Here is an 11,524-nt window from a genome sequence, read left to right on the forward strand (position 1 = left end):
TTTGGCTATATTGATGACAACTCTGATAGTTTAAGTGGCAATAAAAAAAGACATATACCAAGGCAGAGAGCCCCTTGATTCTGGACTTTTCTGACAATGGGGAGTAGATCTAAAATGTGTTGTACAACATTGAAAAGACCTTCATTGCAATACCTACATTGCATGTGCACACATTTCCATGCCTACAGGTACACATACCAGGTTGGAAAATGACTTGAATTTCCTCTGATATACCTGATTGTGTACACCTGATAATGTATTTATACAATCACATTCTTTTAAGAACAGTACCTTTTTTATTTGCTATGTGGTGGGACTCAATCCTGAACTTTCCTATGCTGACAGCTTCATTTTGCAACCTTTTTTCCAATCTACTTTCTAGGTACTTCAGTTAATTTGTAATGTGGGCCACCAAAGAATATCCAGTGGAAGTGCAAACTGTTCCAGGAATTTCACTATGTAGGTTTCTTGAAAAGCACATATGAACTTGCATCCATTAATCACATTTCATGGCTCTTCAGATGTTCACGGAACACAGGCTAAAGAAACAGCTACTACCAGAACTTCATACAGAAGCAGCTCACAAAAGTTGTGTTTGGTAACAGGGACAGTACAGAAATTCTTGTGTAAACAAAAATAAAGAGGAGACTGTAGTTTGCTTAGAAAGTTGAACCTTGTGCATGTATAGACACTTATAGAAACATCGTTGGAGAAAAATAATTACTCGGCAGAAGGTGGTTAGTTCAAAGAATAAATTTTTTTACTGTATAGTACTATCTAGCCAACTTTCTGACTTGCCTAAAGGATCAACACCAGAACCAGCAATCTATAATCTATTGCCAATTCAGGGTAAAGGACAGCACTCATGAACAATTTGCTTTTCAGCCAGGTGAAAGACGTCCTTGTGCTCATGATGAAGCAGACTAAGGGTGAAGTAAAATTAAATTAACAGCTTTAATGCACATTTGGAAGCCACTGGAAAGCACATAGCTGCAAAGTGTCCAGCTGGATGTGTACCGAGAATGACATAATGGTTAGCAGAGACCCAGAAGGAAAAACAGCAGGCCAAGTCTTCAGGAAAAGCCATAAGATTTCAGAAAGATAGTGGATTAAAATTTCTGGGAAAACTAAGAAAATGTTCTTCTTATGAAAACATGGAAGAAATGTGGACGCCTGCTGAGGCATCTGTGGATTTCATAGCTGTAGGCTATTGCTGCACCACAGATACAATAAAACCTTTCAACTGGTGAAATCAGTGGTGTTCCTCCAAACTCTCCTGAATAAGGCCAGTTTAGTCCATCCATAGGGAAGCTGGGATGACTGTGCAGCACTCCCAGCTGAGATGCTTTCTCAGAAAAATCTGCTGCCGTAAGGTCCTGATAAGGCCTGTGGGGTCATTTTGAGATGGTGCCTGTGGAAAGAGCAGCTGGCACAGTCAAGCAGCCCCCATGGTAAACCTGCAGCCACGTGGGACAGGAGGTTTACATTTCCAGAGGACTGATCGGGGCTGCTGGTGTGGCTTGTGATTTGCAGCCACCCTGTCTCCTGTTCCCCAAAAGGCACACTGTCAGCAGCATTGAGCACTGCAAGCTCTGAACAGCCCAGCAATGATCCCTCCTTTCAGCAGCATGGGCTCTTTCATTCCTGCTTGCCTCGCTTCATAATTAAGTTAACTGCCTGATGGATGTGCTGAGCAGCCTATGTGCAAGGAAAGAGAGTCTCCTTTGAGGTTACATGAGAGGTACAATCATAAGGGGAAAACACCCAGGGCACTCTGGAGACACCTCTCCAGCTTATAATGTCATGCTTCTGGTTCTGTGCTTATTTATGCTGCTCGAGGGAAATCCTCCCACAGGCAGATACACACCTTGAAGGCCTGCATGCTTCTGATAAGAATAAGACAGGCACCATTTGTCCAATTTCTCTGTCCACTTTAGTTTGCTGTCTAGTTTGTGAATATCACTGCTTTATACTCCTGTTAGAAATAAGAGAATATTAAAATAAAAAACAAAAGACAATGTCTTGCAACAATAGGATTGAAAAGAAGATAAGATGACAAGAGGAGGAGCTCTTGCCCATCAGAATGTTCAATACACATGTGCAAGAAGTCCTTAGAGCACTCCTTTTTTTTTTATGATGGATACTTCATCAAGTCCTGGGTTAAATTTGTGAAAAGAGATGGAGAAAGCAGAGGAGAATGTAAATCAAACCTATATGGCAAAAAATACAGTGCTGCTTTCTTCTTGACAGATTAGAAGTTGGATTTGTTTCTGGTGGCTGGCACAAATGTACATTTTTCCTTTAGCTAGGAAGAAAGTTTGTTTTAGGGTTGTTTTTTTTACTTTCTTTCCTTGGAGGGAAAAACACAACAACAACAGTGTGGGCTTGAATTACAGTTGATGAACTCAAATAATTTCTGTAGCCCCCAAAATAGCTGGAGAAGTCAATGAAACCACAAACTCCATGGGGCTCATCCATTTCTGAATGCAGCTGTTTTGAGCCAGCGGCAAACTGCCCTATCACTTACCAAAGTGATATTTATCTAATTTATTACTATCAAATGCTTGCAGGGAGGAAAAAAACCCAACCAAACAATAACAAAACTCCTCCAAACCCAGACCAAGAAAACCAAGAGACACTAAAGGCCTGTGCTAGCATCAGCAAACCAGTCTGTTTGTTCCCAGCATGGCAATGCCAGAAAGAAGGAAGCCTTTCTGGGTCAAATTCTGCTCTCATTTGCAATGCCAGAATGATGCCTCTAAAGCTGAGGGAATTGTTGGCTGGCTGGCCAGCCCAGTGGACTTCATGTAGAACTCAGGTCTCCTTGACCTGATCAGAGCAGAGAAGCCTGTCCCAGGCACTGAGACATACCAACTGATTGTTTAACCATATTGAACAAAATAGGCTTCCCTACCATTTTTCACCTAGCTCAGATTTGATCAGAGATATAAAATAAAGAAAGACATGAACACTCATTCTGGCTACAGTTCTGAAATGTTTTTTGCACTATGTTTACCTCAGGAAAAACGATCTTGCCACTATCTTTGTACTTTATCTGTAGCTTTCAGTCTCTTTGCATACTTACACTTAGCGCCACAGCTTCCAAGCATTCTCCTCTAATTAATCAAAAAGGCGGTCCTTTTGTTTCCTAGGTCACGAAGGAAGAACAGTACATTAAATAAAGATATTGGCTGAGGATGGAAACTGGATTTCTACCCAAGGAGCCTAATAATAGTGCCTTGATGCAGGCCAAGTAAAAATTGATATGGTTTTATATACACAGAGGCAAACAGTTGAGTGTGAAAAGAGTAAACACCAGATAGCATTCAAGCAGTGGTTAATCCAGCTCATTCTGTGTTTGTAAATAGACAAATGTGTTGTGGTGGCTAAATTTATCCTAATGTAAGGAAACATGAACAAAGATGTTGGTATTTGGTAACTTCTATAGGCAAAATTAGGACATCCTGCAGGAATTATTTGGGGGCAGTTCATGATAAAGTGGTACAGATTAGGGTTGCCATTTCTGGAAAAATTAGGTCAGAATTATGTAGATAAGATGGAAAGAATTTCAGTAGCATTGTAGTATTTTCCTGACTTGAAGCCTGACTCACACGTCAAAGCTTTGTTTTATTGTATACCTTGTTTTGATCTATAGTCAAAACAGCCTTTATCCAGAGAAAATGAAAATAAACCAGCTGAGAAAGAAAGAATTACAGTCAGCATTGAATAAAAATAAGTACAGCAAGCCTAATTTTGGAGAATAGTTGTCTTTTCCTGTGAAACGTTTTCCAATTCCAGAAATGGCCATGCTGAACACAGGAAAAATCAGAGGAGGAAGATACAATTTGATAACTCAGGAATGGAGCTTTTTCTTGCTCTCAGTGTGAGATGGAATTTCAGTCATATATCTGGTGTATTTTGGGCCACACTAGAAAGTGGTGTCCCTCTTCCCTATACACTTCCATTTATGCCTCTCAAATTTCATCCTGGACTACAAGAATCTCTCATTTAAAAAGGAGATAGATCATGGTCATGAAAGGTTCCCTTTTTCAGAGCAGTGAGATTAGTTCTAGTTAGAAGACCCAGAGCTTTGACTCTGCAGCCTTGCCTCTGCAGTCCGCACAATGTTTCCTTTGGCTTCAGGTAGAATATTTTTTCACTCAGGTCGTTTATTAAAAGTAAGAATGTACTTTTACACAGCTCTGTATTCGGTGCCATAAATCTCAGCACATATTATGCCTCTCTTTTCTCACCAGGGGCTCTAGCCTAAGTTACTGAATCTCTCTCTCCCACAGAGCTTTGAGAAGGAGCAAACCTCTGGGACAGACCCTGGTGCTTGTATGTGAGCCAGAGTTAAGATAAAATGCTTCATGTTCCCTCTTGCTTATTCAATGAGACAAACAGACTGCTGAACTCTGCTTTTTCAGTCTAGCTTATTAATGCAAATCGCGGTAAGTTGCAGTTTCTGCTCCAATGCCACAAGGCAAATGTCAGGGAGGGTGGCATGCAGAAGCAGCAGTGCATCCCCTTCCACCCTTGCTGCACACCAGCGGGTCCCTGAAGCCAGCTGGGCAGCATGAAACAGCTCCTGCCACTCTTCCCAAAGATGCAAGCCCCTGACATCAGGGCATCTTACACTCCTCGTACTTTTTGCATTGAGGCTCAGGCTCTTTGCACGAGCCTGGGAACCAAGCTGCACCCATGGCAAGCCAAAAGGCCAGTGAGTGCCCATCACTATACAAAGCTGCAGCATGAGCAAGCAGCAGATGCAGTTTACTGGGAAGGAAAGGAGAATGGAAGCCTGAGTCCAGGCATGAACATAGTAAACCTTAGAGGGAACAGGTTTATTTTTAGGATGGTCTCTCAAGAATCTCTTAAGCAGATAGCCAGGAATTCGGGCTACTAAAGCCCACCCACATCATCATTTAGGCCAGCCACACACAAAACCCAAATAACCAGCCCTAGTAACAGCACAGGCAGTGCTGCAATGCTCTTCCACTCGCAGAACTGATCCCCTCCTCACATTCTTTCCTGGGAGACAAAACAGGAGCAACTGGGATGGGGATGCTGATGTGCAGCCCCTTCACTATCAGGAGCATCCCACACCAGCTGCTTGCCTGCCACTTTGGCTGAGTGAGAGGCAGCATCTCAACTACTTGCTTGTTTATTTTCCCTGCCAAAGGCAACCGCTGGTAGGGCAAGAAATGGAAAACCACAAAGTATTAGTAAGGTCTCTTCATGCCTGACAGAGGTCACTGATCCAGGCACATCCCGAGCAGTCAGTGCTGGTGATGCAGAGATCAAAGGATAGCTCTGGGGGCTGCAGCCTGCCCTGCAGAAGAACAGGGGCTCCCAGTTCCTTCCCACTGCCTGGTCCAGGCACTCCTGTCAGTACAGGATTGCTAGCAATGTCATTTCCCCACCAAATTACTGCTCCAAAACATAGTAGAGCGGTGTGAAGGAAACATTATATGAACCTGACTGTCAATATTATGAAAGTTGACAAGAAATCCAGAACAATTTCAGAAATTTTCAGTGGTGATTACATCTGTGTTTGGGTCACACTCCTTGTATTGTACTTCTTTGTTAAGTTCCGTTTTTAAGAAAACCCAAACCACTCAGTTTTATCCTTGGATTAACTCTTGTGCTTTTTTTTTTCCCTATAGGATAAGAGATGATTAAATCAATTTATTTGCTTTAAGCATCCTTCTAGGTATAACCATTTAAAGCAAATATTTTGAAACGTGTGAAAAAATTAATGATTTATCTAGATTTTTCCTGAGCTTGGTCCTCATTGAGGTTCCATTGAGATCTCAGTCCTCACTTTGCATGGAATGGGCTGAAAATTTTTATTATAGCATGCTAATAAGTAACATTGCCTAGTTCAATACAGCCCACAAGTTTTCCAGTGTGTGCATTTCCCCCTCTAGTTTGTCCATACCCACATCCTTAATGCCCTTATTTTAATGCTCTAGTACATCATACATGTGAGAAGAGTGCTCCAGGATAAATTCAGTTGTCCAATTTAGAGTTTGCCATGAAGACTTGATGAGCAACCTTGCCGCTAGAACTAGTGTCATCTGCTGTCTCACAGCTGCCACAAATTTTGATTCCTGTGATCTGGTTTTTCTAACAGAAGAGCAGCCATGTGCACACACCTCACCTTTGTACATGGGGCAATCTACCACCACCGTGATCACAGAGCCACAGACTAAGGAAAAACAAGCCAATACAGTAATTAAAAATATTTATTTCTGAAGATATTTACCTTGATAGGCATAAAGCATTTTCCAATTTCATACAGAAATACATAAAACATGCATAGACCAATATGGCCTACTTCAATGTGTATTCAACATGGTAAATATAATGAAGAACTTGTGTGAATATAAATACATGACAAAAATAAGCACATAAGATTCAACTTTTCTGCAAATTCAACAATGTGAACAAATTCACTGCTATAAACATTCACCCAATATTAGCCTTTTGACTCTAATTCAAAACAACCCTTTGTCTCAATGTATTTCCACCAAACAAGGCCCTGAATAAATCTTGCAACAGCCTCTGGTAGATCCCCACTTCAGTGCATTATTGGTAGCATGTAAGACACAACAACCTCTATTATTAGAACTTCAGTTGACCAAATATCCTTGTTATGGGAAACTTAGTAGTGTCCTCGATAACTTTTATTTTATGTTGAAGGGTCCCTTTGGTATCCAAAGCCAAAGGACTTTGACTATGCAAACAATCAGAGTGCCTAACCCACATTCAGATAACTCTGGTTGTACAAGTAAACTATACTTCTGAAAAAAGGCAAAGGGTTGCAGCTGATTAGTAAAGGCAATAACAAGGTGTAAAAATACTCTAGCAGGAGTGCAACAAACAGTACGCGAGGTAGACATGTATATATGCAGTCAGTCCTGATTAAAGTAGAACTGTGGCTTTCATTTTTGCATTTTAATCAAAAGGTAGTGTTCTTTGAAGTTTATACACTCAGATCTTGCTTTCTGTCCTTGCTAAGCACATCTGTGAGGTCTTCCTTGCGAGATGCTTTTGATGTAGACCCCAAAAGCTGCTCAATCGATGGGTAACATTCCAGAAGCAGTATTCAAATGTTTCTTCAGACAGATGGCTTTTCTTGTATGTTACTGCAGATTTCCCTTCAGCCCTTCTACCCATCCACCTGAATTCCAAGATGATAAAATCCTTTGTCAGTATATCTCCAAATACAGGACTTCTTTAGCACTTTGCTCCACTGTGCAGACACTTGGACAGAGGGGGCCTTTGCCATCATGGAATGTTGGAGTCAAGACAGAGTTTTCGCGATGCTTTGTCAGCAAGCGTTGTGGAGAAAGATTCAGGTGATCTCACCACTAGGATGCTTTCAGGCTTTCCCGGACGCTTTGCCTTTTGTTCGCCCTGTTGTGTTTGAGCTTTCGCCCTTTCTGGAGCTCAGCCTTCAGTTTTGCGATACTGAAGGAAGCTTTGATGCTGTTACCAATGGCTTCCAGCCTGAAAAATCAGGAAATGTACATTTAATATTGTGATAATGAAGATGCATCTCCAGTGTGAAAGAACTTAGTTTTTGCTTAAATAAACCTCAGTCTAGATTTCTACCATGGGATCCTAATAACCTGCTGTTCGCTATAACTCAGAATTAGGATAACTTAAGATACTTGAAATGTTGTATTCATAATTTCAATACAAACATTAAATTAAAATATTCACTCAAACATAGATGCCCTAGACTTCTTTAAGTAACCAGTCAGGAGGTCTCCAGTGTTTCTTTTATGTTTCATCTGTGCTGTTTCTTTTAGGTAAACCTGATCCTACTTCCAATGAATAGGTGCATTTTTCAAGTAAGCAAGCTCCACTTTCAAAAAATTATTTAAGACTTCCAGGCCCTAAGTCTCATTCAATATCATCAGGTTGCCTGCTCCCATAAGTCCTGTTCTGTTTGTGAAAGGAGCACTAAAGAATCTTCTTTAGTACAGGCAAACTTCTGTATTCCATACTTTTCCATGGGAATATGGCTGAGCACTGGATGCAAGCAGAGGACAGATGGGTGCTTAGCTCAGCGCCTGTGTCCTCACAAGCTAGAAACCCAGAGCATGAAGAAAAGCCCCAAAATATCCTCACTGATTCCTCCATAACTCTCAAGCTGAAACCACCAGCTAAGCTCAGGATGACCCGAAGGCAGGTGAACTGTGCTCTCTATTGCTGCTCTAGGGAACTACAACAGGATGAGAAGAAACTCACCGCTTCATTTTCTTGCTGTCAACAAGCTGTTGGTTTATGCATTTGGGTCCAAAGCAATTGCCGGCTTTGATGCGGTGCCGTGAGGTTTTCTCCACTGTGGACTGAGCCCTGTTAAAAGGGAAAAGGTTCTGCTGTTAAAAAAAGCCAAGTCTGCAGTCTGCAAGGTGAGGCATCTCATCAACCACTTCTCAAGGCATGTAATAAGCAATCTTTCTGGGCCAAGCCATAGTATGGATCATAAAAGTATGAGCACTCGGGTAGGAGGCAAGGCTTTGGGGAGAGTATTCGCTCAGCAAGTGCCAAAATGAGTAAGTGCACCACAATCCATCCCTTTCACATGCATTGCCTTTTAAAGAGTAGCAACAAGAGACGCACCAGAGATCTTTGCCTGCCTGGCAGAAGTTCAGACATTTCTTGTCTTTCTGGTTGGCACATTGGCATCTGCTGCTTGGTTCAGTGAGCATCTCCGGCACCATGTCCTTCAGTGATCTTCTGGGTCGAGAAGGGCCTCCCAGACCATATGGAACAGTCTTCCTATGATCAAAGAGACAACATGAAAGTCATTTAAATAATTCTGTGCCTTCAAAACACTGTGGGGTATTTTGGGCAATCTTATCAACAACATTGATTGCACGAGTAAAGGCTGTGGGATTGGGAATGCCTCATTAGTCACAGTTTCCATGCAAATGCCTCTGATGATCCTGCAACATATTCATTAGCATGGCTACTGACAAGGATAATGACCTTTTAATTGTGATTTCACAAGGCTGTTGTGCCTCCCTATGCAATAGAAAGCAATAAAACCTCATCTCTTTGAACTTTGGCTACTGCCAACACTGAAAGAAGCAGTGAAAGTGAAGAACAGATTCTCTCAGAGGAAACCCAGCAGCAGAAGAAATCACTAGTCAAGTGTTTGCAGCCTTAGGTGAGCCTCTGGCTCACTACTTTTTGGTGAGGAGAGTACAGAAATGGATACTGTGCATAATCCTATTAACACGTGGGATGCATTAATTTGCAGCAGAGAGCAGTGAAAGGCAGCTAGAGCCACCCGGTGTCAAAATATTCCTTGTCAGAAAGAAAACTGCTCAAATGCAGGCTGGCAAAATCAAGCCTTTGGCATTTTGTCTGATTCTGATTCATAGTGAAAAGTATCCTTCAGCCTTTGCTGAGCAGCGCCCAAAGGAAATACCGCTGCCCAGATTTTAGGTAGGCAGGTGTGCTAGGGCTATTAGGAGCTATCTGCCCGATCTGTGTGGCCAAATCCTGCTCGCTTTCTTCTGGTGCAGTCTCGTTGCTAAGTGTGTTAGAAAAGTAGGAGCAGGAAAGTAAAGCAGTAGGAGAAACTGTGCAAACAACTATTTCTTCCTCCCCTTCCCATCTCTGCAGGGGGGTTGTGGTTCTTAATTTTCGCCTTCACACCTCCCTCTCTTTCTTCCTAACCAAAGGGGAACCCGGCACCGGGGAACTGCTGAAACCCCTCCACTCCACTCACTCGGGGGTGTTGATCCAGATGATGTCGAGGTGGCAGAAGTAGACGCACTCCTCGTCCATCAGCGAGGAGCAGGAGCAGCGCCGGGCGCGGCGGTGCGCGGCGGCGGGGGGCGGCGCGGCGTCCGCTTCGGCTCCGGGGGCTGCGGGAGGGAGCGGCAGAGCTCAGCACCCGCGGCAAGGCAAGGCAAGGCAAGGCAAGGCACCCGCGCATCCCCTCCCGCTGCATCCCTCGGGCAGCCCTCCCCGGAGCCCGGCTGCGACCCCGCAGCCCCCGCGGGGCCGGCCCCGGGCGAAGGCGAGCGGCAGCGGACCGGCACCTACCTGCCGGCAGCAGCCCCGGGCAGAGCACGAAGAGCAGCGAGACGATCATGTGGCAATAATCCATAGCAGGCGGCGGAGGGCGGATGGAAGAAGTGAGGGGAAACGGGGTAAAAATTAATAAAAGGCGAGAGAAAAGCGGATAAAGTGTCTCCCGGCGTGGGGACGGAGCGCCGTGGCGGGTGCCCTGCGTGGCGCGGCTCGGTGCGCCCCGGCGCGTCTGGCTGGCGCGGCGGTCCCCGGCGCCCTTTTATAGCGAACCCCCATGGAGCGGGTAAACAGCCCCGGCGCTATTTTATCCCGAGACAATGTTATTCTCCTATTAGTCACCGCGCGGCAACGTGCGGGCCGAGATAAGGCCGGGGCTGGAAAGGAAATCGCCTGCAAACTTCAAGAGCGGGGGGCGGCGGCGGCGGGAGGGGGCCGGGGGCGCCCCGGGGGCGGGGAGGGGCGCCAGGGGGCCGCCAGGGGGCGCCCTGCCCGCGCGTCGCACCTGAGGGCGGCTCTGGGCTCCGGGATTCGGGAATTCGGGGATCCCGAGATCCGGAGATTCAGGGGTTCAAGACTCAGGGCTGCGGGGCTTCAAGGTTCACCGATTCAAGGCTCCAGGGCTCCAGGACTCGAGGCTCTGGGCTCCACCTGCTGCTCCTGCCTTGGGGAGAACTCAGCAGTGGGACACGGGGGTCCCTTATGCGGGATGATGGATGCCTGCCTGCGCTGGACCCTGCCCTGCTCCCCTCAGACCCTACCAGGTGGGCTCTGGGGTCTCAGGAGCTTGGCAGCAGCGGTGGCTCATTGGGGTATAACCTATCTCCCTTTTCTGCCGTGGTAGGGCGAGGTGCTAAACGTAGCATGTTTTGGGTGTGAGCAGGTGTGTAAAGCCAGGTAGGGAGGGAAGGAGGGAAGATCTGTGCCTACTCTTCGCCTTTGGCTCTCACCACTAATTCTGGCAAAGTCTTTTTCCTGGCATATTCGTGTGTATTCAGCCTTCTGTCAAAGAGCAGAGTCAGTGTGGAAGCTGGACGCTTGAGGAGTGGCTGCAGCAGGGCCATCGCAGATAGAGATATGCATGGAATCCACTGAGGTCCCAACCGAGGGAGCCAGCCCCTGACTATAAACTTAATTAAGTGAACTCAAAATGCCTGTGATCCGCCGTGGAGCCGTCGCGCTGCGAAGCGTGCCAGTTTCACCTATGATAAATAGATAAGACTCTCTTGGTATTTGTGGTATTTCCGTGCACTGTGCTGTAATAATAGAGATGACCTTGGATATCACAAAGAGTGGGATTGTTAAGTGCAAGTTCCATTGTGGTCTGGCAGGTGAATGGCCAGTTTTTTAAAGTCTCAGATTATACTGTGCCCCTGTATCATAGCGGACAGACTGTCTGCAGCCGTGCTGAGTCAGAATAAAGGTCCATTTAGCTGGTATCCTCTCTGCCACAATGGATGTTAGC

General features: G+C 45.1%; 1 protein-coding gene across 1 annotated transcript; it reads right to left on the reverse strand.

The window, feature by feature from the left end:
* Positions 1-6,230: 6,230 nt before the first annotated feature.
* On the reverse strand, positions 6,231-10,364 carry EDN1 (endothelin 1). The gene is made up of 5 exons (XM_021536490.3): positions 10,075-10,364; positions 9,755-9,893; positions 8,638-8,796; positions 8,263-8,370; positions 6,231-7,515 (listed from the first exon to the last, which is right to left on the reverse strand). Exons 1-5 carry the CDS (start codon positions 10,136-10,138, stop codon positions 7,377-7,379), a joined length of 609 nt encoding a protein of 202 aa, XP_021392165.3. The 5' UTR covers positions 10,139-10,364; the 3' UTR covers positions 6,231-7,376.
* Between the last annotated feature and the right edge of the window lie 1,160 nt (positions 10,365-11,524).

The sequence above is a fragment of the Lonchura striata genome, chromosome 1 (assembly GCF_046129695.1).
Source record: "Lonchura striata isolate bLonStr1 chromosome 1, bLonStr1.mat, whole genome shotgun sequence".
Classification (NCBI taxonomy): domain Eukaryota; kingdom Metazoa; phylum Chordata; class Aves; order Passeriformes; family Estrildidae; genus Lonchura; species Lonchura striata.